The sequence below is a fragment of the Blennius ocellaris genome (assembly GCF_963422515.1).
Source record: "Blennius ocellaris genome assembly, chromosome: 1".
Classification (NCBI taxonomy): domain Eukaryota; kingdom Metazoa; phylum Chordata; class Actinopteri; order Blenniiformes; family Blenniidae; genus Blennius; species Blennius ocellaris.
Genome location: NC_137650.1, coordinates 3652133 through 3678784, shown reverse-complemented (window position 1 = coordinate 3678784; position 26652 = coordinate 3652133). Strand labels below are relative to the sequence as shown.

Genomic DNA, 26652 nt, shown 5'->3' with positions numbered 1-26652 from the left:
ACAGACTTGTGTGCAGAGAACAAAACACTATAAATGTGAAGAGAATGTAGAGAACCTGACATCCTAGAGGACTGATGATACGCCGGTTGCTATCAGGGGAGAGTCTCAACTATAAAACTACTGATGTGGACGATAAAACTAGAATGGGACCGCGAGTCAAACAACTACGGGTCTGCCATGTTTGTTTACAGGCAGATGAGCAGGAGGAACTATTTTCAACAGGAAGGGAGGGAGGATGGGAATGGGCAGTAAGAGCGCTCTGTGGCCTCCGTCAGTCTCTGGAGAAGGGAATTGCCACCATCAAAGACTCTTTCCGTGTGTGTGTGTGTGTGTGTGTGTGTGTGTGTTTGTGTAAAGCCACCCTCAGGAGGCGGGGCTTAGTACGATGTCACCAATGACTGATCAACACCAGTGACAGTCACTTCTGATCTTTTCTGCTGTTTCTAGCACTTGTTGAGGTGAACTCAACAAGTGCTGATTATTAACTCTTTATTTTTAAATTCACACAAACAGAAATGTGTTCAGAATTTATCAAACGTTTTCAGGTTTGTTAATGTTTATAAATGTTCAGATATGCTCATATTTATTGACTGAAAATCTAAAAGCTTAAAAGAGCCGAGTTTTTTGCACTTCTATTTCTTTTAGGTTTCTTTCAAAGTATTCTGAAATACTTTGAAAAGATGGATTGATGTGTTGTTTGAAAAAATACCAATTATATACAGTATATACCCGATATAAATGTTGACAGATCCGCTGACGTTGCTCGGGGTAAGTTTGGCATAAATGTAGTTGGCTGGGAATCCTTTTTGCATGTTGGTTTCATTGGTTTCCACCTGCAGTGTAAAAACACCTTTGTGGTTAGTTTTTCACTGGAAAATCGCCTGTAAGTATGAATGCGAAAGTGTGTGACTCCATTTTTGCAGTGTGATGTCCTGGAGACACGAGCTACTGAAATGTTGTACAAGATGTGTGGATGTTTTGTTCAGTGAGGGAATCGTCATAACGGGACACCCTTTTCAGGCTCTTCAGCAGCTCAATATGAAGGGAAAGTGAAGCTCCAGATGAGCCTTACAGGTGCTGGGACTCTTGATGGGACTCTTGATGGGACAGGTGCTGGGACTCTTGAGGGGACAGGTGATGGGACTCTTGATGGGACAGGTGCTGGGACTCTTGATGGGACTCTTGATGGGACTCTTGATGGGACAGGTGATGGAACTCTTGATGGGACAGGTGCTGGGACTCTTGATGGGACTCTTGATGGGACTCTTGATGGGACTCTTGATGGGACAGGTGATGGAACTCTTGATGGGACAGGTCCTGGGACTCTTGAGGGGACAGGTGATGGGACTCTTGATGGGACAGGTGCTGGGACTCTTGATGGGACAGGTGATGGGACTCTTGATGGGACAGGTGCTGGGACTCTTGAGGGGACAGGTGATGGGACTCTTGAGGGGACAGGTGATGGGACAGGTGATGGGACTCTTGAGGGGACAGGTGATGGGACTCTTGATGGGACAGGTGCTGGGACTCTTGAGGGGACAGGTGATGGGACTCTTGATGGGACAGGTGATGGGACCGTGGGGGGACTTGATGTGACTTGATCCCACTGTTTTTAACCAATGATTTTCATCCATCCATCCAGTATCTTCCTCTTATCCAGGCCGGGTCCTGGAGGCAGCAGTCTTCCAGAGTTCCCCAGACTTCCCTCACCCCAGACTCTTCCTCCAGCTCTTCTGGTGGCACCCCAAGGAGTTCCCAGGCCATAGAGAGACATAGTCCCTCCAGGGTAAATGGTAAATGGTAAATGGTCTGGATTTTATATAGCGCCTTCTAACCACACTGAGTGCAGTCCCAAAGCGCTTTACATATCAGCTCACTCACCCATTCACGCTCACATTCACACACCAATGGGACAGAGCTGCCATGCAAGGCGCTAATGAACCACTGGGAGCAATTTAGGGTTCAGTGTCTTGCCCAAGGACACTTCGACACATAGACCGGTGTAGACTGGGATCGAACCTCCGACCTCTCACTCCGAAAGACGACCACTCTACCACCTGAGCCACGGTCGTCCTAGGTCTCCCCCGAGGCCTCCAGCCAGAGGGACATAGTCCCTCCAGGTGTCCTGGGTCTGTCCTGAGACCTCCTACCAGAGAGACATAGTCCCTCCAGGTGTCCTGGGTCTCTCCCGAGGCCTCCTACCAGAGGGACATAGTCCCTCCAGGTGTCCTGGGTCTCCCCCGAGGCCTCCTACCAGAGAGACATAGTCCCTCCAGGTGTCCTGGGTCTCCCCCGAGGCCTCCTACCAGAGGGACATAGTCCCTCCAGGTGTCCTGGGTCTCTCCCGAGGCCTCCTACCAGAGGGACATAGTCCCTCCAGGTGTCCTGGTTCTCCCCCGAGGCCTCCTACCAGAGAGACATAGTCCCTCCAGGTGTCCTGGGTCTCCCCCGAGGCCTCCTACCAGAGAGACATAGTCCCTCCAGGTGTCCTGGGTCTCCCCCGAGGCCTCCTACCCAATGATTTGATGGATGGATTTTACTTGGACCACGTTTACACGTACCTAGGTATTTGGAAAAAATTTATAATTCATCTATTAATAAACGACCGTCACCCGAGGACGACGCCACGTTATATCGTTCACATCGCTTTTAACATTTCTCACACGTGTTCTGGATTGTTGCAGAACAAAGTATGCTACAATAGTAATGGTACGATAGTAAAATAGTGATACTACAATAGCTACAATAGCAATGCTAAAATAGCAATGCTACAATTTCAATGCTACAATAGTAATACTACAATAGTAATACTACAATAGTAATGCTACAATAGCAATGCTACAATAGCAATGCTACAATACCAATGCTACAATAGTAATACTACAATAGTAATACTTCAATAGTAATACTACAATAGTATTACTGCAATAGTAATGCTACAATAGCAATGCTACACTACCAATGCTACAATAGTAATACTACAATAGTAATACTTCAATAGTAGTACTACAATAGTATTACTGCAATAGTAATGCTATAACAGTAATGCCACAATAGTAATACCACAATAGTAATGCTACAATAGCAATGCTACAATAGCAATGCTACAATAGTAATGCTACAATAGTAATACTACAATAGCAATGCTACAGTAGTAATGCTACAATAGTAATGCTACAATAGTACAATAGTAATGTGTCACATAGTCACATAGAGTAGAATAAATCACAAAAACAACGTGTAATTTGTGCAGTACTCTATCTACTGATGTCAATTGACACTACAATGTTCTTTCTGGTGTGTATTACTCAAATATACTAATTCAATTGCATCCAACCGATAACTAGTAAAGGTAAAACAAACAAAAAAAGAACAACTCGCGAAGGTAGCAGGTTTCGTCATCAGAAATTCAAAATTCTAATTCTTTACATTTGTCACGTTCAGTCAATCCCAAACACATTCGTACACATATATTACAGAACCAGCAGACTGTCCTCGGGTCAGTCCAGAACTGGATCACTTTAGTGGCATAAAGCAGTTCAGTGATGACGCCACAAGTCATTCAACACGGTGAACGTTTCTCAACTGCTGTGACAACAAGTCAGCTTGTGTTGTCGGTTGAATCTGTTTCATCTTGAAATGTGATTTAAACTAAACTGGATGTGTGTTTGGGTAAGTTCTCTCACTTGACAAGAAACAATTAAGCTTCGCATTAACTTAATTCATTATTCAGTGAGCTGATAATCAACGGCTTGAACCCGCAGACCACCGGTGGTGTTCTTAAACCGAGTCAGCCAAGATCTTTCCTTCCCAGTTAGGAAACTGTGTTGCTCCGTTTCAGGGTGTGTGATGGACTCCCTCAGGTCCTCATTAGTATTGTTTACTACTGAACCCAAAGGGGCTCGTGCCGTCTTCTAATCATGGATTTTACAGCACCTTCTACACTCTGGCCCCATTTTCCCACACATCTGTGATCTCATGAAGAAACATTTCAGTTCAACATTCTGCAGCAAACATGTTCTGTATGAGAAACACGCCAGTCGGTAGGAGCTGAAACAGACAGTCAGAGTGCCACACTCAGGTCTCCCAATTATCCACCGTCAAATTTACCTGTAAAACAGAAGAGCAGCGTGTACATTAGAACTTTCCTGTTAGTGTCTATCATCCATGACGATCAATTACTTTCAGCATGCAAGCTTTACAAACAAGTTCAAGGTACAGCAACCAAAATATTGAGCACCGCATACGATTTCATGGAACGAGATCAATAACCTTGTTATTATGCCATGAGGCCTGACAGCCTGAAGTAAACCCACCACAGCTGAGCGGCTTCCAGAGCCCACACACACACACACACACACACACACACACACACACACACACACACACACACACACACACACACACACACACACACACACACACACACACACACACACACACAGTAGTTCTGGAGTCTATAGATGTTTGTGTTTCTCAACGTCTCCATGTCCAGGTTACCATTGAAATTCACCCACTTGTTTGGAAGTCATCTGCAATAATGAATGTGAAAAAGTCATGATGGCTATTTGCAGTTCTGTGCCGAGTCAGCGGTTGTTGGTGTGATTCACTTTCCCAAAGATAGAGTCCAGTGGTCAAATGGCCCTTTGGAGAATCTCAATGAGGAGCGTACTACAAGACAGAGTCCATAATGATGGAGGACAAACACCAGAGACCTTTTCTTACTTTAGAATCGGGTCGTCCACAGCTTGTCGGTTCACCTAAACCAGATGTTTCTGGCCTGTCGTCCACACCAGGAACCCGGTTCACCTAACCCAGATGTTTCTGGCCTGTCGTCCACACCAGGAACCTGGTTCACCTAACCTAGATGTTTCTGGCCTGTCGTCCACACCAGGAACCCGGTTCACCTAACCCAGATGTTTCTGGCCTGTCGTCCACACCAGGAACCAGGTTCACCTAAACCAGATGTTTCTGGCCTGTCGTCCACACCAGGAACCTGGTTCACCTAAACCAGATGTTTCTGGCCTGTCGTCCACACCAGGAACCTGGTTCACCTAAACCAGATGTTTCTGGCCTGTCGTCCACACCAGGAACCTGGTTCACCTAACCCAGATGTTTCTGGCCTGTCGTCCACACCAGGAACCCGGTTCACCTAACCCAGATGTTTCTGGCCTGTCGTCCACACCAGGAACCTGGTTCACCTAAACCAGATGTTTCTGGCCTGTCGTCCACACCAGGAACCTGGTTCACCTAAACCAGATGTTTCTGGCCTGTCGTCCACACCAGGAACCTGGTTCACCTAAACCAGATGTTTCTGGCCTGTCGTCCACACCAGGAACCTGGTTCACCTAAACCAGATGTTTCTGGCCTGTCGTCCACACCAGGAACCTGGTTCACCTAACCCAGATGTTTCTGGCCTGTCGTCCACACCAGGAACCTGGTTCACCTAACCCAGATGTTTCTGGCCTGTCGTCCACACCAGGAACCTGGTTCACCTAACCCAGATGTTTCTGGCCTGTCGTCCACACCAGGAACCTGGTTCACCTAAACCAGGAACCCGGTTAACCTAAACCAGATGTTTCTGGCCTGTCGTTCACACCAGGAACCTGGTTCACCTGCACCAGGAACCCGGTTCACCTAACCCAGATGTTTCTGGCCTGTCGTCCACACCAGGAACCTGGTTCATCTAAACCAGATGTTTCTGGCCTGTCGTCCACACCAGGAACCTGGTTCACCTAACCCAGATGTTTCTGGCCTGTCGTTCACACCAGGAACCTGGTTCACCTGCACCAGGAACCCGGTTCACCTAACCCAGATGTTTCTGGCCTGTCGTCCACACCAGGAACCTGGTTCACCTAAATCAGATGTTTCTGGCCTGTCGTCCACACCAGGAACCCGGTTCACCTAAACCAGATGTTTCTAGCCTGTCGTCCACACCAGGAACCTGGTTCACCTAAACCAGATGTTTCTAGCCTGTCGTCCACACCAGGAACCCGGTTCACCTAAACCAGATGTTTCTGGCCTGTCGTTCACACCAGGAACCTGGTTCACCTGCACCAGGAACCCGGTTCACCTAACCCAGATGTTTCTGGCCTGTTGTCCACACCAGGAACCCGGTTCACCTAAACCAGATGTTTCTAGCCTGTCGTCCACACCAGGAACCTGGTTCACCTAAACCAGATGTTTCTAGCCTGTCGTCCACACCAGGAACCCGGTTCACCTAAACCAGATGTTTCTGGCCTGTCGTTCACACCAGGAACCTGGTTCACCTGCACCAGGAACCCGGTTCACCTAACCCAGATGTTTCTGGCCTGTCGTCCACACCAGGAACCAGGTTCACCTAAACCAGATGTTTCTGGCCTGTCGTCCACACCAGGAACCCGGTTCACCTAAACCAGATGTTTCTGGCCTGTCGTCCACACCAGGAACCTGGTTCACCTAAACCAGGAACCCGGTTCACCTAAACCAGATGTTTCTGGCCTGTCGTGAACATCTGGTTCACCTAAACCAGATGTTTCTGGCCTGTCGTCCACACCAGGAACATCTGGTTCACCTGAACCAGATGTTCCTGGCCTGTCGTCCACACCAGGAACCTGGTTCACCTAAACCAGGAACCCGGTTCACCTAAACCAGATGTTTCTGGCCTGTCGTGAACATCTGGTTCACCTGAACCAGATGTTCCTGGCCTGTCGTCCACACGAGGCGGTTTTAAAAGCATGAAAACAGGTTTTTTTTAAACACGAGTCCCAGAGTGGGGAGTGTGGACAGCAATGACAATCATCTGAGGAAACATTTGGATGAGGGCTGCAACTAATGATTATTTTAATAATCGATTCATCGGTTGGTTATTTTTCAATTAATTGAGGAAGAAACATCGATGAATCGAAGAAAAAAAAAACATTTAAAATTGTAGGACCAGTTGATACAGAATAAACCAAACAGCAAATACGTTATGATTATTTAAAAGCACACAAGTGAACAAATACAAATATGTATACTATATCTATATCTACATAAATCTATATCTATATCTATGTCTATCTATATATACATATATCTATATCTATCTATCTATATTTATATATATATATAGATATATATAATGTAGACATTTGAAACTTTATGGAGAAAAAATATAGTTTTGGCTCTTCGGAGGCTTTTAACACTTCCAATGTTGTGATTTTTTCTTTACATGTGTTAAAGAAAACCAGAATAACATATTTTCAAGAAGACACAGTAATCAGAGATTACCCAATGATTTGACCATATTGTGACCAAAGCTTGGCAGACGTCTTCACAGCAGTGTGACATGACAGGAGTTCTGAGCCTCTGGATGTTGATTAGATTTGAAGTTGTGATTGTTCAGACGGGGAGACGGAGGATCTCCTCACAGTAGTCCAGTAGCTCTGGAACACCAGCAGTCGGTGGAACAGGTTGAGTATTGGAGCGCAGAGGGGCGGAGCCTAGTGCAGAGGGGTGGAGCCTAGTGCAGAGGGGCGGGGCCTAGCGAACAGGGTCTTAACATCACGTGTCCTCTGGTACATGAAGGTTCCACTTCCTCTTAACAGCAGAGAACATCAAACCAACCAGAGGCTCCATCTGGTCCCACCAAGCAAGGAGCTGATTGACCATTTATACTGCTTTTACTTTACACTTCATTGTGTTTTAATGCACCACAACGTTTCATTGAAATGGACTTTATGTTGACATTGTCATCATTTTCAGTACGAAGTGTTTGATCTTGATCAAATATAGACAGTTTCATTACAAACACTGTGACCACAGAGAAAGAGAAACTTTGAAGTTTGAAGTTGAATTTAGAGGTTATTATAGCAATATTTGACCAGTCTGGTCACTCAGGATGAAACTGGACTGTATGTGGTCCCTGAAGTACTTTAAATATTATTTAATCATTATTCTGTATACATCTTATATACATGTGTATTTGTTGATATATTATATACATATATACATCTTTGTATTGGTTCAGTTATGTGCTTTTAAATAACCATAACATATTTGATGTTTGGTTCGTTCGACATCAACTGGTCCTCCAGTTTGTCCAAAGAGAGGACACCTGTCTTCAGGGGACACTTGGCCTTGGATAATCGGGTGTCCCTACATCACAGGTTCTACTGTATATTGTTACTCTGTCACTTTAAATGACACATGCATTGTGGGAAATACAGTCGTAGCATGATTTGGTTTGGGGAAATATAGTTTGTTGATGTTTTGCTTCACTCTCGTGTGAAGAGGAATAAGCAGCCACAATTCTGCCACACCGACGTCTTCCTTTCTCCTCCATCCAGCTGCACATCAGAATCAGACAGACAGCTTTAGTTACCAGCAGACACGAGCCACAAGTTAGTGAGGGAAACTCCATAAAAAGCCAGAATTCTCAACTACAGTTTTGACGATTACATGGAAGAAGGTACGAATATAGCCTCATCTTATGTTCTTTCAAATTATGTAATAAAATCGTGGGATCACCAAATTAGATAATAATGAAGGCAGTTGACCTGGATGTGGAATATGTGTCATTTCCCTGTGTTGATCCTTGGCGGACGTCAGAAAGGCCTCATTGCTCTTATTTATTTGATGTTATACTTTGAAGATGGAGGAGATGCTATATAAAATCTTTATTGCAGACACACAAAACGAGAACACACAAGTACATGGGGAAATGAGAAAAAATAGACAAATACATAAAAAGTAATGAAAGATACAACATATGTGTCTAGAAAAATAATTCAAAAAGTTACAATTTTTTGAATTATTTATACATCTCTTTAAAAATGGCGCAGTATATTAAAATAGAAGAAGAAAAGAAAAGCCTCTGAGCAATTGAGTCTCGTTCGTATTCCAAAACAAACTCTCACGTGTCTGATGGATTTCCCTCCCAAGCCGCAGCTGAGCGCACAACAATGGGAGCTGTTATTTCCGAAAGCCAGTGAATGCGGCACGGCGGGAGCCCGAGACTCCTCCCCTCCCCGAGCGAGTGCCCGCCGCTGAGGGCGCGCGCACGGGAGGTGGCGGGGGGTTGTGCTCGCTGCTGCTCTCTCTGCTCTCTGACCCCAGTGGCAGCTCCGACTCACTGCACCCCGGCTCCCCCTCCGTCACACCGCCCGCGCGCTCTCTCTCTCTCTCTCCCCCCCTCTCCCTCTCTCTCTCTCCCCCCGCTGTCTGTCAGTGCCTCTCGCCCTCCGCTCCGTCTCTCTACCCCCGCGCTCTGCCGCCTTGTCTGGTTTCTTTCCACAGGAGCCAGCCGAGGTCCCCGCCGGGTCGAAGGTTCTTGCCCTGCCCGCCCAGACTGCCGCAACCTCCCGGACGAACGTAGGAGCCTTCCCCCGCTCTCTCCGGTCGCTTGCCGCCGCCGCATGGACCCGCGTCCCTCCTCCTCCTCCTCCACCACCTCCTCCTCCGCCGCCGCCGCCGCGTAGAGGGCGACCCCGACCCGACACTCTTTTCTCCGGCCAGCTTCTTCTGTTCCCCGCACAGAAAGCCCCACACGACGAAGGTAGAGAACCTTTCCGCTTCGCCCGGAGGAGGAGGGAGCGCGGGGGGGGGGGGGGGGGGGGGGAGGAGGAACATTCCTCACACAAAGCCGACGGTAAAAGGTGGCTTGTCATTTTACGAGGAAGAGCAAGAGGTTAGCGCGGCGGAGCCGTGACACCGACCCCCCCCCGACCCCCCCGGTTTATTTCTTTAACCTCCCATTATCGACGGAGCAGAGTTCAGCCTCCTGCACGGACCTTTTCTCGTCTTGCGCGCGGATCTGCGAACACGCGCCGTTGTATATTCCCGGTATTATCAGAAAGGGTCCATTTAGTCCTCCTCTTCCTCTTCCTCTTCCTCTTCCTCCTCTTCTTCCTCCTCCTCCTCCTCCTCTTCCTCCTCTTCCTCCTCACCGGGACTGATTCCACTTGTGAACTTAGCTTTTTATGCTGCGTGCAGCGCGCGCTGTGCGTCCCGCGACTGCACTGACAACGTGTGTGTGTGCGCGCGTGTGTCTGCGCGCGCGCAGACTCCATGCAGATCTACTGCATGCACTATGATAATAATGATATAATAATTTAAAAGAATTATAGATATAAATTATAATTTAAAACCTGCCATGGCAAGTTTTAGCAGGCTAAGCTAGAGAGCTAGTTGCTGCTGCCGCCACTGTATCGCCATAAGGTAGACACAGTTTGCACACACACACACACACACACACACACACACACACATTTATTTTCTGGCCTACATTTGCACAGAGACGTCAGTTTCGTCGGAGTGGCAGCATGGGGTGCAGGTTCGGTTGAAGAGGCTGCAGGACGTGTGAGCCTCAGTGAGGAGACCTGGTGACTCCAGAGCTACACGGATGAAGTGTATTCTTACCTTTTGGGGGGGGGGGGGGATGCAAAATACTTGACTATATTTGTATTTTTAGATTGCACACTTCTTTTTTTCTTTTTCCTGAGGTGGCATACATTTTGGACTTAATTCATTGCTCACATCGTAGGACAGCGTGCAGCTGGCCCAGAAAACATAAATCATTGCTTTTGTGAAAATAGGACAGTTTTTTCCCCTTTTAAATTAGGGGGCTTGTTTGCTTTTAAGATATTCACAGTATCCTATTTTTAAAAAAAATCACCAGCACATCTTAGGAGTTAACCACCAAGTGAACTTCAAATCTGTTGAGTTTCTTCAAAAAAGAAAAGATGACTGACTTGTTAAATCCAGGTCAATATTTCATCTTTAATTAATAATTTCCTGCCTTTCCCTGTGCTCAGTGGCTGCATCAGGAGGTCTGCTGGTATAAAAGGAGCATCCAGCCCACAGTGGCCACTTCAGCAGCATTGAGGGAGGTCAGACGGGGAGGAGAGGCACATCCAGACCCGGTGAGTGAGCTCCACGTCCAGCAGCGCTTTCTCTACATGACACAGTCTCACTTTCTCTACGTCATCTAGATATTCTAACGTTCTCTACATCGTTACATATTCTAACTTTCTCTACGTCATTACATATTCTAACTCAGCCAATGTTGGACAGACATTCAACATTAAGAGAGCAGGTTAATTGCTACTGGTTAATTTAAGAATTGTACCGACGGGCCTGAAATAACAAAAGCAGGATTATTCCTCAGAAAGCTTCTTTTTCATGCATGCATACATTGTGAAGACGCTTTCTTAAAGCTGTGCAGGGACTCATAAAAGCCTGCGGTTATTCTGCCTGGAGCCTTTCAGGGTTTGTTTTTTTTAAAACGTCTCCACATGGTTGATGCCTTCAAGAGCCTGCCTGCACTCATTTGAATATATTTGTTTATTTCTGATTTGCATCGGCTGTAAAAGGAAAAAAGTTTCCTCCAGATTTTAGATTAGCATCTGAACAGCCTGTCGTGTGCAAACTTTTAATAAGTTGTTTTTTAATCTTTCAAACTCATGCCATCTTGTTTTTGAAAGGGAGAATAAAACTGATAATTATCTCTTTTTTTGCCTGGCGTCATTAGTGCGATTAGGAATTGATGAACTATTTGATGTTTTTGGAATTTGTTTCCTCTGGAAAAGAAAAAAAAAACCAGATTGCAGTCTTTAAAACTGATTAATATATGTGTAATTATAGACTGCAGCCACTTTCTTTGTGCTTTGTCTGCGTCTTTTCACTTTACCAGACTCGTGACGATGTTCTGAACTCTTTTAGAACAGTTTACGGCGATTTGGCCAGGTTTTTCATTTTCATGATTGGCTGCTTGCATTTGCTGATGTGTGTGTGTGTGTGTGTGTGTGTGTGTGCGGTGTGCAGTGGGATCGTTGGGCCGGGTTGCTGCAGTGGGAGACTTTTCCTGGGCTTCCTGAGCGGCTGTGGAGGATGACCGCTGCACGGCTCGCTGCTGAATCCCGGTGAACGAACGGCGTCTCATGTCCAAACGGCGGGAGGATGGCTCATGGCAAAGTGACCATCACGGTGGACGAGTACAGCTCCAACCCCACGCAGGCCTTCACACACTATAACATCAACCAGAGCCGCTTCCAGCCTCCACACGTCCACATGTAAGTACCCATTCATCCTTCCGCTGGCCACAAACGGAAGAATGGGAATTTAGAAAAATTCTGCTTGTTTTCATGGTCTTGCATAATATTTTTCAAGAGCCGTGGCCTTTAAAAAAAAAAAAAAAAAAGCAGAAGCACACTGATTTAGTGCTTGAATGTGGTTGATGTCACTCTGGTGGTGTGCAGTTTCTGGCCTGCATGGATCTTTAAACACGTTGTGTAAAGAGCTCGAGATATGCAGTCATGCTGAGGTGCAACAGGAAGCCAATCAGCTGCCTGTTTGATGAGGCGTCTCTGTTTATCCTTTGATTTAATTGGCTGGTGCTGAAGACACTGTACGGTGGCCAGGAAGGACAGACTGTTGAGGACAGGAAGAACATGCAGTGAACTGTTGTCACACGTCCACAATTGAAAGTTGTGACAGTGGTGAACAGGAGTGTGTGGCAGGCGCACACACAGCTTCTCTGCCGTTGGTGTTTCCCTCCGCGTGGAGCGGCCGGCGGCCCGGTCGCACCGCCACACTGTTATGGCTGCGCCGCGGTGTGGCTGCGGTGCAGGAACGCTGTGTCGCCTTACAGCGCTCTCTTCTTTTATTTATCACACCACTTACTTACTGTTGCTCTTGTCTCATGTGGTTCTGCTCTGCCTCTCATTAGTGGGTCAGGGCGCTGTGACCCACACACACACACACACACACACACACACACACACACACACACACACACACACACACACTGTGGACAAATATTCATGTAGAGCAGCAGCAGCTCACTTGTGGTCAGCCGTGTGTATGTGTGAGCTGAACTTCATTGATTCAGTAATGTTGATTGTTCTAAAGAAACGTCGCAGGAAGTCCCACAGGTTTATATGTAAGGTGCAAAACGCAAGTTTAGACGAATAAAACCAGAGGCTACATTATTGAGGTATGAAGCATGTTGATGCTAATTTTCAGGTTCTATAAAGTCAAACAGACATAATCCCATGAAAAGAATCTCCCGTGCTTGTGTCCGGGGGAAATTCTACATTAAACAGGTGCCTTGTAATTGTTGCTCTCAGACGCTTTGGGAGTTAGATAAATTATAGTCGGCAATTTCCCAGGGAGAAAAAGATTGGCTGTGACGATATAGTAAAACTCAGAACTTACTTTCCGAGTTTTAAACTAATACAGGTCATTGTTTAATACCAGAACTTTAAATCAAATTCTCTCCTTGGATTGAAATGAATAGATAAATATTCGACTAGGACATTTTAATTGTTGGATGCTTTTGAAGGACACATAGGTTCTAGCAATAGAACACATAAATAGTATATAAAGCACTGAAAACCAGATAAAATAGAGGAACATCAGTGTATATTTATGGTATATTATGGTACACGCAAAGGCCAGACAAAGCCAGAGAACAGATATAACTTAGTAATTGTATAAAGCAGAAAATATAATAGTGATGGTATCTTTGTGTATATAGTACCCTAAGGTTTGTCCTCATTCACTTGCTGTTGTTGTATTTTCTTAATTATCTATTTGCATTTCACATGCTGACAGCCGGCGATGAGAACTGGAAGGACAGGAAATAGAGTCGCATTTACTGAAGTCGCGGAGAGTTTAGGAAGAACAAAGAGCAAATCAGCCGGAGAAGAACATTTAGCAGTATGAATGGAATCCAGACATTCCACACCGAATATAATATGTTTGATCACTTTACCCGTTAAAACAAAAATAGAGCAAGCATTTAATAAAGAGGAGTTTTTGTTTGCATGGCAGCTTGTTTGTGAGCAGAGGAGTTAAATCACCCCTGGGGCAGGAATGAATGGTCTTCTAAGTAAGGCAGCGTGGTTGAACCGGCGTGTAAAGACGGGGAGGAGGAGGTGCAGTTGTTGGGTTTGGAACATGATGCACACATAAACACGGCATCGGTAAAAAACACAATTTGATGTGAAATGAGATTGAAATGACAGAAGAGACACTTTGGTCATTGTGACGGCCACAAAAAGCTGGAGCTCAATTTGACAGCTACCACACACACACACACACACACACACACACACACACACACACACACACACACACACACACACACACACACACACACAAATATATATATATTTTTTTTTTCTTTTCCTGTAATTTAAATATATATATCTATATATAATATTTTTCCGTGTTTTTCTGTCATTTACATATATACACACACACACACACACACACACACACATGATTTAAGAACCAAATTGTATGGTACGCTTGATATTTATTTTTATGAAGTTGCTCAGTATTTGTAATGTTTTTTTTTTTGCTGGTGTGTTATTTACCGGCATGTATAAAGGAGTCATAAAGATAAGCCTATATATATATATATATATATATGTGTGTGTGTGCGTGTATATATATGTATGTATATATATATGTATATATATATATGTATATATATGTGTGTGTGTGTATATTTGTGTGTATATATGTGTGTGTGTGTATATATGTATATATATATGTGTGTGTGTGTGTATATATGTGTGTGTGTGTATATATGTATATGTATATATGTGTGTGTGTGTATATTTGTGTGTATATATATGTGTGTGTGTGTGTGTATATATGTATATGTATATATGTGTGTGTGTGTATATTTGTGTGTGTGTGTATATATATCTATGTATATATATATATATGTATGTGTGTGTGTGTGTGTGTGTGTGTGTGTGTGTGTGTGTGTGTGTGTGTGTGTGTGTGTGTGTGTATATACATATATCAGAAGTGTTGAAACTATGGGCATCCTGCGTATTCTGGAATGGTGGTTCTCAGAGGAGGTAAGGTTTGAACACCTCTGATATATAACATGACTAGTGCCCCTTTGACAAAGTTTGCATGTTTGTTTTCCTGCATCTGAGACGGGACCAACTTTTATTCCCCCTCCAGTTTTGAACAAGATGGTAATAATAATTGCTGATGGCTGCAGTACGGTAAAACAAAGCACGACGCACAACATGGGCACATGAAGCCGTGAGGCTCTGAGCTCAGAGAACGTCCTGCAGCACGACTCAGTGCACATCTACAGTTCTTCAGTCTGTTGTAGCACACAGTGTGAGCTGTTCCGTGTGGCCCACTGTTATGCACCAGACAATATCTGGCGAAAGAATCCAAATAATATATGTATGTATAAAATATTGTTTCTGATTTGTGTGATTCTGAGTTTAAATTCTGTGAAAATATATTTCTTTTCAGACATTTCTTTCTAACTATCCCTGAGAATTAATTTCAGCAAAGACATTGTAGAGCTGAAAAGGTGAGAGCTTATATGTTTAATGTCGTCAGTGTCCAGGACGAGCAGACGGTCCAGACTGAAGGTTTCAAGGGTTGAGAGGTGTTCCTCCGTTCAACGCAGAGCAGCTGCATCGCTTCAGTTTGAGGAGCAGCGGCATCTGGCAACCCACTCTGTTTTTGTTTGTGTGTACGTGAAGCCCTTCAGCGTCCCTCGCCGCTGTGTGGTGATCCTATTCATGTGTCTGGGTTATCAGGGCCAGGTAGGACTCGCACACCGCTCCACTGTGAGCCTTCCTCCTGCTGCCGGGGCCGCCGGGGTGTGTGTGTGTGTGTGTGTGTGTGTGTGTGTGTGTGTGTGTGTGTGTGTGTGTGTGTTGTGTCAGTGGGTTTTAATGGCTGACAAGAGACTGATAATTCAGGCCAAAGGCTTGAGTGAATGAAGGTGAACATGTGCCGGGCGGCGCAGCGTTCACCACAGCGTTCACTGTTCACTGCAGTTCACCACGGCGTTCACTGTTCACTGCACTTCACCACGGCGCTCACTGTTCACTGCAGTTCACCACGGCGCTCACTGTTCACTGCAGTTCACCACGGCGCTCACTGTTCACTGCAGTTCACCACGGCGCTCACTGTTCACTGCAGTTCACCACGGCGTTCACTGTTCACTGCAGTTCACCACGGCGTTCACTGTTCACTGCACTTCACCACGGCGCTCACTGTTCACTGCAGTTCACCACGGCGCTCACTGTTCACTGCACTTCACCACGGCGCTCACTGTTCACTGCAGTTCACCACGGCGCTCACTGTTCACTGCAGTTCACCACGGCGTTCACTGTTCACTGCAGTTCACCACGGCGTTCACTGTTCACTGCACTTCACCACGGCGCTCACTGTTCACTGCAGTTCACCACGGCGCTCACTGTTCACTGCACTTCACCACGGCGTTCACTGTTCACTGCAGTTCACCACGGCGCTCACTGTTCACTGCAGTTCACCACGGCGCTCACTGTTCACTGCACTTCACCACGGCGTTCACTGTTCACTGCAGTTCACCACGGCGTTCACTGTTCACTGCAGTTCACCACGGCGTTCACTGTTCACTGCAGTTCACCACGGCGCTCACTGTTCACTGCAGTTCACCACGGCGCTCACTGTTCACTGCAGTTCACCACGGCGTTCACTGTTCACTGCAGTTCACCACGGCGTTCACTGTTCACTGCAGTTCACCACGGCGTTCACTGTTCACTGCAGTTCACCACGGCGCTCACTGTTCACTGCAGTTCACCACGGCGTTCACTGTTCACTGCAGTTCACCACGGCGTTCACTGTTCACTGCAGTTCACCACGGCGCTCACTGTTCACTGCAGTTCACCACGGCGCTCACTGTTCACTGCAGTTCACCACGGCGCTCACTGTTCACTGCAGTTCACCACGGCGCTCACTGTTCACTGCAGTTCACCACAACGGACCGCGGCGTTCACCACAGTTTGAGGTGTGAAGAGGCTTCAAGACAAATAATACAAGGAGTACAAACAAGATTGTGTGTCTTTTAAAAGGGCGGCCTGCTCAAGGTTACACATGCTGTGGAGATTCACTGTTTTGTTTTGGGGATTCATTATTCTTTCATGCTGGTTTGATCGGTATTGGCAGGTTTTTATTTTCCTTTCCTCGGCACGGCTCATCTCAGACTTTTCTATTTGCAGCCGACCACGAGCAGAGTTCAGTCTGCGAAACCTCACATTTAAGAAGCCCAACAGAGCAACGAGCAACGTGAAGGGGGAACAACAGCAGACCAGTTTGATGATCGTCAGTGGAAAACCCTGAAGTCATTCAGGATTAGATTGAGCAGACCATCATATGTTACCGGGGGATGGTTTGGTTTGGTTTAGTTTAGTTTAAGTGTGGGTGATGTCTGTGGGACTTTTCTTTCATTTGATGACATTTCCAAATGTGAACAACGCTGAAGCAGATATTTAAACAACACAACTGGATCCCAGAACTGCGCCAGCAATGCTAATAGCGTAGCATTTGCTTAAAAGCCATGAGAGTTTTAAAAACATAATGATGATAATAAGGATTTTATCTATATGGCATTATTAACAACAGTTGTTACACAAAGTGCTTTACAGTAAAAACACAAACAAAACAGTAACCTGCTCGTTAATCTCTGCAGAGTCCAGCTTGAGCAGGAACTCTGTTGGAGGTAGGCTATCGGATTGCACTTTCAAAAAGCCATTTCATGTCTTTGTAATGGCTTTAGCAGCGAGTGCAGCAGCCAGTCAGTGTGTCGTTGAGTGTGTATGCTGCCGCTGAGGTGTGTATTTAGTGAGCCGCGTGTGTTCAACAGTCCCAGACGCTTCTCTTTCTCATTCTTCTATCTATATAGTTTGGTTAACCCATGTTGAGCAGTCTCACTGTTTTCTCCCCACATTTTTATTTTTTGCCAGCGGGAGTTTGTGGTAGGTGAAGCCCTACAGGGGGGCGGGGGGGGCTCTCAGCAGATATGTTTGGATAAATACATTAGGCTGTTTCCTGGCTTCCACAGAGCCTGCAGTGTTTTACCCTGTCATTCTTAAACTCAGCACCCTGACACACACACACACACACACACACACACACACACACACACACACACACACACACACACACACACACACACACACACACACACACACACACACACACACACACTGTGAGTGCTTATAGAATACGAGCTCTGTTCTGGCAGAGTGCAGGCTTGTTTAGATTTGAGAGATAATGATCCATCGTGCTCAGAGTTCCTCCCGCACTGCATCTGTGTTATTCAGACATGAAGAAAGTTGTTGCTTCTTTAAAAGCAACCGGGAGGGCGAAGGAGAGAGAGAAAGCTGCAGTGAGGGGGGGGGATGTTGCCCGCCTTTTGAAATATAAGCCCAGTTCTGATGTTTTTTCCACCAGACAGAATATTTAGATTTGTCAGATGGAGTATAGCAGCAGCTTTTGTGTGGCGTAGAAGGTATTGCTCTCTCTCTCTCTCTCTCTCTCTCTCTCTCACACACACACACACACACACACACACACACACACACACACACACACACACACACACACACACACACACACACACACACACACACACACACACACACACACACACACACACTAATGCTTTGGAATGCGGCCATGAAGTCCGAGTGGTCTTTCTCCAGCACATAGGACGTCTCCATCTTTGTAAGAGAGCGACAGACTCGGCCCCACCATGTTTGGGTCTGCTTGATTTTTCTATGCAGTCTGTGAGTGTGTGTGTGTGTGTGTGTGTGTGTGTGTGTGTGTGTGTGTGTGTGTGTGTGTTTTTCTTCCCCCTCGCCGTCGCTCTCGTCATCGTCGTCTTCTTCTCCAGAAATGAAACGCTCAGCAACTTGAAATGTATGCTTTGAGTTCAGACGCTAATGGCCTCCAATTCAATTTGAGCTCCATCTGTACAAGGCTGCTGTAAGGCCTCACACACACACACACACGCACACACACACACACACACACGCACACACACACACGAGAGCTCGGACTTAAAGGACACTTTATAAGTAAAGAACTTTAATTTCAGGATCAGAGACGTATTCAAATGTCTGACTGGAGACACTGAAGCTCAGGAAAAAGGTTTGCAGCAGATCCTTTTCCCAGTGTTTGGGTTTATATGGTTAAAGTGAACATACAGTTAATTTCTCTTGCACTTGGGGAAATATGGCATCTCTCTGAAATGAAAGTGTGCGAGCACTGCAAATGAATACAAGCTGAGCAATATGTTAAGTATAATAATTGGCATTCCTCAATCCTTTTCAGCCAGTGTTTAATCTATGTGTGTGTGTTTTTTTGCAACGTCAGTTTGACAAATGTTTGGTCTGCAGTCGGAGGACATCAGCATTTTAATAGGACAGTCACACAATTTGAAAATGAGCAAAACAAACCCAGTACGATTATTCTTATCATCAAAGTGTTTTAAAGACTTTAATGCAGACAACTAATTCCCACGTACTCATTCATAAGTATAATTGAGACAACGGCTCAGGCCTCTGTGGAGAAAAGAAAAGTTATTATTCAAAGCAGAGTAAAATGCCTGATGATGATTTCCTGTTTGTCGCCGGTTCATTTGTCGATCACGTGTGATTGGAGTTTGAATACATTTTCTGTCATTTCTATTTGAAAAATATGAAATTCAACCCCCCAAAAAAAATTCCGAGTTTAGATTGATCCTTTAAAAATGCTCATGTTGCAAAATAGGCCGGTGGGTTATAAATCCACAGGCCTATAGCAGCCTGAACATGAAGGAAAATGAATTAATTTGAGTGTAACAGGTCAACATCTTGCTGTTCTAATGTACGTTTAGTGGTGTGATATCATGTGTATTTTTAATGCTCATGTCCGAACTTCTGACTGGATGAAAAAATTAGTCCTTCAGTGTTTCAACTGACTGCATGAAACACGAGTTCAAAACGTGTTCAAACCAGACCGGCTGGTCGGGGATTGCTGTGTATACGTAATATACATGTCAGGTTTTTATTATTAAAAAAAGATTGTGAATGCATGATAGAGTTACAAGAGTGAAGTGTGCTTTAACTCAATTCATAAACACAGTTGAACTTTAGTTCTTTTTGCCTGTGCTCTCATAGATTCTGTGGAATTAAAACGTAGAAGGACTGACAAATAATTATTCTAGTGATTGAATAACCTGTGGATTGATTTTTTTTATTATTTATTTTTGTTAGTTTTAATTATTTCATCCACAATACTGAATGGATGGATGAATGGATGAATGGATAGATAATTGGAATCCCTTTGTCTGTTATTATGAATAACATAAATATATTAATTCTGGGTTAAGAGTATAAGGATCAGAATACACTGTCTGTTTAAAATGAATTTATAAACACAGTTAAGCTGATTTATGTTGAATGTTTCATTTCCCCCCTCTGGGTTTTATCGTAGCAAACAAATAATTACTATTTTCAAGATTGAATCAATCTGTGGACTGAATTTAGTTTTAATTAATTAAATTAGATCACAACCAGGAGGATGTCTTCATAGTGTCCTTTTTGTCCTACGAGTCGCCTTAAATCAAAGACATTGCGTTGATATAGAACAGCAGTGATCCAAACAGCCATGGACTATGTCTTGTCAGAGTGGAGTTCACATCCTGGTTGAAGTCATTTGTGCAGCGGGAAGAGAAATGTGATCCTGAATTAATCACAGGCACCAGATTAGGTTGTGCAGGGGTGGATGGTGGTTTGTGGTTGGTCTGGGATCGCAGATGTGTTGGCATTTCTCCCTCAGTGATTTAACCGCATTACGCCATTAACGCCTTCAGAGTGTTAATTTATTTAATTCCCGCTGGAAGCGAGCGGCGATGGAACCGCCGCCGGGTTCCCGTCGCTGCCAGGGTCCGTGATCGGAGGCACGGCCTTGTCACCAGGGGTGTAATCTCATTTAACTGCGTCCTCCGTACAGGACACTTGCCACGCGAGTTCGTGTTGCTCTTCCGCTGCGTCCTTTCTTCTTCTTGCTTTGTCTTGATGAACTGTGTTTGTTCTTTTGCCTGCAAGCTTGTGGCCGACAGAAGAATGATGGGAGATTTAATGAGAGCACCATGGAGGTGCAGTGGAAAGAGCTGCTGGGTCTGCAGAGCGGTTGTCCCCCCCCCCCCCCCCCCCTCACTTTTTCTAGTTCCAAGCTTTGTTAAGGCCATTGAAGAGCAGAAAATTGTCCCCGTTTAAAAAAAAAAAAATACACCTTCACTTGCGCCGATAAGTTCACAGTGAGAGTGAAATGGGATGTTTCCGTTTGAGCTGGGAGAGTTTCAATATGGCTGCAAAACAACTAACAGACGATAATCCTGCATGCAGCTGTGGAGTCAGACATTGGCCAAGAATAATGTGGGAAAGCAGAGCAACCCCACCCCCCCCACACACACACACACACACACACACAGAGGGAAGGAACATGTAGGCCGTCTTCATTTATTAGTATTCAGATATGATTCCAAGTGTGAGAGCGACAGCGCCTCTGGTGTTGTGGCAGGTGTTTGCTTTCAGAGATAAGAAGGTTTGTGATAAGCAGAGGTCACAGTGGCTCACATGCAGACATAGAGCTGCTGTTTAACCAAGACACAGGCTTTTACAGTCCCAGACAACTCAGACAGGAATGGAGTGTTTATCAATAAAAAAATAACAACACTGTGAAAAGTAATCCAAATCTCTTCAACCCATGTGCAGATATCATGTACACTGGTCCCACGTCTATCGCAGGGTTGCATTCTAAAAATGTCCCGCAATAAGCGAAGTTCGCGAAGTGGTAAAACATTTTTTTTTACAAGTACTCTACATGTTTTAAGGCTGTAAAAGCCGTCACCACACACTTTATACACTCTTCTCAGACAGGAATGAACATTTTCTCACATTTCTCTTGTTTAAACTCCCAAAGTTGAAACCTTGGTAGATTTTAGAACATAAACGTTCCTCTGCAGGTTCCTTTGTCGATGCAGAACGTTTTGTCGACATTGTGGAGTTTGTCAGGAACAAAACTTCCGTCTCACTGCTATCGATCACACATTGATGTATATTTGGCAAGTTGAACGCATTCGTGTCCACGAGACATGAGGCACCAGATTGATTGACAAGGCTCTACAGTCCGTCAGCCAATCAGGACGCAGAACACAATGTGCAGGTTCTCCCTCAGCCAGTCAGGACGCAGAACACAATGTGCAGGTTCTCCCTCAGCCAATCAGGACGCAGAACACTGTACGGTCATACGTTGTAAAAAAGCAAACAAAAACAAAAAAATTGCTCCAAAAAAATTACAACAATCTTAACGTGGCGCCTCAGTTCTACTGATTCCTTTGGGTGCAAAATAAAGGAAATGTCAAGAAAAATTTAAGACACAAGAGCTGAAGGCTCTGCCTCCATTCTACTTTTAGAAACCCTGGGAACCTCCAGGGGGCAGTACTGAGAACCAAGAGTTCTTCTGGGGAGATACGGGACTAACAGTTCTTTAAGATAGGATGAAGCCTGGTTGTTAAGAGCTCTATAGGTTAGAAGAAGGAATTTGAATTGTATTCCAGATTTAACAGGGAGCCAATGAAGAGAGGTTAGTATTGGAGTGATGTGATCTCTTATGCTGGTCCTTGTCAGGACTCTCGCTGCAGCATCCAGAGTTGTTCTTTTGACTGGAGAATAAATGCACACATTTCATTCAAAACTTTTAAGTTTGATGCAACAGATCAGCTGCAAAGAAATGTGCCTTGGGAAAATGAAGCTTTAAATGTGTCGAGCTGCAGACTTCAGTCTGACATGTAGCTTCAGGACCCCATATTGGGATTTACCGATCCGAAATTGTCATTCCACCATGACACCTCGGGAGCCGGGAAATGGGAATTCCCCAAGCTCACTCTGCCTACATGCTAATAAAAAAAGGAATATATATTCCACATTTAACAAACTCCTTCTTCAGATGCCTTGTTAATTATTCCCGCCCTCTGAATAATTGAGCAGCTCGTAAGTATGAATCATTTACTGATGCCGCCATGACACAAGCTGGTGAGAAGAACACGGCCTTCACACATTCATTTGCAACTCTGTCCTGGTTTTTATTAATGAACTCCTTAAGGATTTTTCTCTCTCTCTTCTTTAACCACATTTGCTTTTCCCGGCATCCCAGAACAGAGCTGTAAATGTGGTGGTGGGAAATTGTTTTTGAAATGTGTTTCTCCACAGTTGAGATTGAGTAGTGAAATCCAACCCTCTCCTCGGCCGCCCGTAAATGAGTTTGTGTATTAAAAAGAGGGAGGAGGCTTGGAGCTCGCAGTCCTGTGACAGGAGAAGCCTTCCGAGCTGCAGCCATGATAATTAAACAGGACATTTCCATCACTGTGTTGGTAATCGTAGCTCCTCCACGTGTGTGACTCAGTTTCCAACAATCAGTGGATTGTGTCTTTGTGCCTTGGCTTTTCTTGTATCGTGTTGTGAGTAAACAATCTCAACCGTCTTTCAGCGGCGGGAGCAGCTTTAAGAATGAAAACACACCGATGACTTAATTGTGACAAAAAAGGTGATAAATATGCGTATATCTTAATGCTTTCTCTGTGGGGCCGATGATATACAGTGGAACCTTTGAGGAGGGGACCCAGTGAGAGGGGACAACCTGGACTTAGCGGACACATTGCTGTGGACGGACACATTTAACTGTTAACACACCGTGATGAGGGGACACCTGCAGAACCAGGACAACAAACAGGTTTTCCTGCCAAGCTGAGTGACACTGAACCGGCCAAATTACCTGGGCTTGACCCGATTATTAGAATATTTAGTCCAAAGGTGTCCAGAACCATTTGATTGGCGGACCGGAGATCTCTGCTGGGGCGATGTAAAGTTAAAAGCTCAGCTGGGTATAGCGGAGCGAGGCCATAAAGTGCTCTAAAGACAAACATAAAAATTTTAAACTCAATCCGGATACGAAGCAGTAGCTCTGGATGAGCTGGTTAGAAGACGAGCTGCTGCATTCTGAACTAATTGTAACCGATGGAGTGACGACTCTGGGAAGCCAGAATACAGCGCATCACAATAGTTCAACCCAGAACTGATGAAAGCATAAGTCGCCTCCTCTTGGTCTTTGCGTGAGAGAAAGGACTTGACCTTGGTCAAAAGCCGCAGCTGAAAAATGCTGGCTTTGACAGCAGCATTTATTTGTTGGTTGAACTTCAGTTCTCGGTCAAAGACAACTCCCAGGTTCTTGACTGCCTCGCAGTCTGGACCCATGACCCTGATTTAATCTGAGGGACATACACAGAACCAAAAACAGCCAATTCAGATTTAGTCTCATTCAGATGGAGGTAGATAGACCTGGTAAGTAGACCTGGATGTCATCAGCGTAGCGGTGAAATGACAGATTATGTTTGGCAATAATGAACCCAAGTAGCAGTATGTAAAGTGAAAACAGAACTGGGCCAAGAATGGATCCTCGGGGCACCCCAGATGCCCCCAGTGGGGCAGAGGAGCGGGTGTCGTCATCCACCATCACAACAAACCTCCGGTCAGTCAGGTAGGACCTGAACCACCGCAGGACCGTGCCCCGAACACCAACTGAGCCAGCCGGGAGGAGAACTGCAGTTGTTTCTTTGCCATGCTGCCGATGCATTGTTACAAGAGAAACAGGAACCCTACCAAGTTTATTTTGACTGTGGCTTTGAGTGAAACTGCTTTTATGAGGAACAAATGAATTGTGTGTTTGAGGCCAAACATGTTCTCGTGTTTCTTGAAGTGGTTACAGCTACAGTGTCTGGTTTTCACTGTCAGCCATTGCGCGGTACGACAGTACTGTCATTTCATTAGTATGTGATGCAGCTTCAACCTGGAGGTGAACTCCAGGTTGATGTGTTTTGCTTTCTCACAGCTTCCATGTCTTTGTTTGGGGCAACTACTTGCGGTGGGTCAGTTGTAATGAAAACAACTAACTTCCTTAGTTTCTACCAAAGAAATGGCTTGAAAAACCTGGATGAGGGTGGTTAGTTACCACTGCAATGTGTCTGTGGAACTACTACTAAGGTCTTGGAAGAAGTAGTTTTTGACCTATTTGCAAGAAATGACAAGTTTCATTCACACCTTGTGCAAACAAAGTTAAGTTTAGTCCCACAAGAAGGTAAATGTTGCATATATGCAGAGTTGGGCAGTGCAGTAATACAGTGCTGCATGTAATACATTTGTTTAATTCTTGGGTTTATTGTGTTGTCATGTCGCTCTGCAGAGATTCTCATAGGGGGCTTTTCCTCCAGAAAGAACCAGGTTCTAGTTCTGGTCCAGGGCCAGAGTAGCACCAGTCCTTGGTCTTTCCACTGCCAAAACCGGTTCTTAACAGGGGCTAAACCTGTGCTACCCTGGCTCCACGTCTTTCCTGGGCCAAAGAGGAGCCAGGCTGGGGCCAGACCTGTCATCAGGTGGGGGCGGAGTTACCTCTGGAGTTACCTCTGGAGTGACCTCTGGAGTGACCTCTGGAGTTACCTCTGGAGTGACCTCTGGAGTTACCTCTGGAGTTATCTCTGGAGTTATCTCTGGAGTGACCTCTGGAGTGACCTCTGGAGTGACCTCTGGAGTTATCTCTGGAGTTACCTCTGGAGTTACCTCTGGAGTTACCTCTGGAGTTATCTCTGGAGTGACCTCTGGAGTTACCTCTGGAGTGACCTCTGGAGTGACCTCTGGAGTTACCTCTGGAGTTACCTCTGGAGTTACCTCTGGAGTTACCTCTGGAGTTATCTCTGGAGTTATCTCTGGAGTTATCTCTGGAGTTACCTCTGCAGTTACCTCTGCAGTTACCTCTGGAGTTATCTCTCTCTGGAGTGACCTCTGGAGTGACCTCTGGAGTGACCTCTGGAGTTATCTCTGGAGTTATCTCTGGAGTTATCTCTGGAGTTATCTCTGGAGTTCCCTCTGGAGTTACCTCTGCAGTTACCTCTGGAGTTATCATACTCATACTCATTCTATCATTCTACACCTCCATTCCTCTTATCATTCTACACCTCCATTCCTCCTATCATTCTACACCTCCATTCCTCCTATCATTCTATACCTCCATTCCTCCTATCATTCTACACCTCCATTCCTCCTATCATTCTACACTTCCATTCCTCCTTCTATCATTCTACACCTCCATTCCTCCTATCATTCTACACTTCCATTCCTCCTTCTATCATTCTACACCTCCATTCCTCCTATCATTCTACACTTCCATTCCTCCTTCTATCATTCTACACCTCCATTCCTCCTATCATTCTACACCTCCATTCATCCTATCATTCTACACCTCCATTCCTCCTCCTATCATTCTACACCTCCATTCCTCCTTCTATCATTCTACACCTCCATTCCTCCTATCATTCTACACCTCCATTCCTCCTTCTATCATTCTACACCTCCATTCATCCTATCATTCTACACCTCCATTCCTCCTCCTATCATTCTACACCTCCATTCCTCCTCCTATCATTCTACACCTTCATTCCTCCTATCATTCTACACCTCCATTCCTCCTCCTATCATTCTACACCTCCATTCCTCCTTCTATCATTCTACACCTCCATTCCTCCTCCTATCATTCTACACCTCCATTCCTCCTTCTATCATTCTACACCTCCATTCCTCCTCCTATCATTCTACACCTCAATTCCTCCTCCTATCATTCTACACCTCCATTCCTCCTCCTATCATTCTACACCTCCATTCCTCCTTCTATCATTCTACACCTCCATTCCTCCTTCTATCATTCTACACCTCCATTCCTCCTCCTATCATTCTACACCTCCATTCCTCCTCCTATCATTCTACACCTCCATTCCTCCTCCTA

The 26652-nt window shown here is 45.2% G+C and overlaps 1 protein-coding gene across 1 annotated transcript in view; it reads left to right on the top strand.

Moving 5' to 3' along the window:
* Positions 1-9172: 9172 nt before the first annotated feature.
* mpped2a (metallophosphoesterase domain containing 2a) overlaps positions 9173-26652 on the top strand; it is a gene marked incomplete at its 3' end in the record, with an annotated part of 65281 nt that continues 47801 nt past the window's right edge. The window contains exons 1-3 of the mRNA XM_080499890.1: positions 9173-9517; positions 10776-10883; positions 11785-12032. Of these exons, the coding sequence (XP_080356016.1) occupies positions 11920-12032 (113 nt within the window). The 5' untranslated portion in view covers positions 9173-9517; positions 10776-10883; positions 11785-11919. The remainder of the gene's footprint in view (positions 9518-10775; positions 10884-11784; positions 12033-26652) is intronic.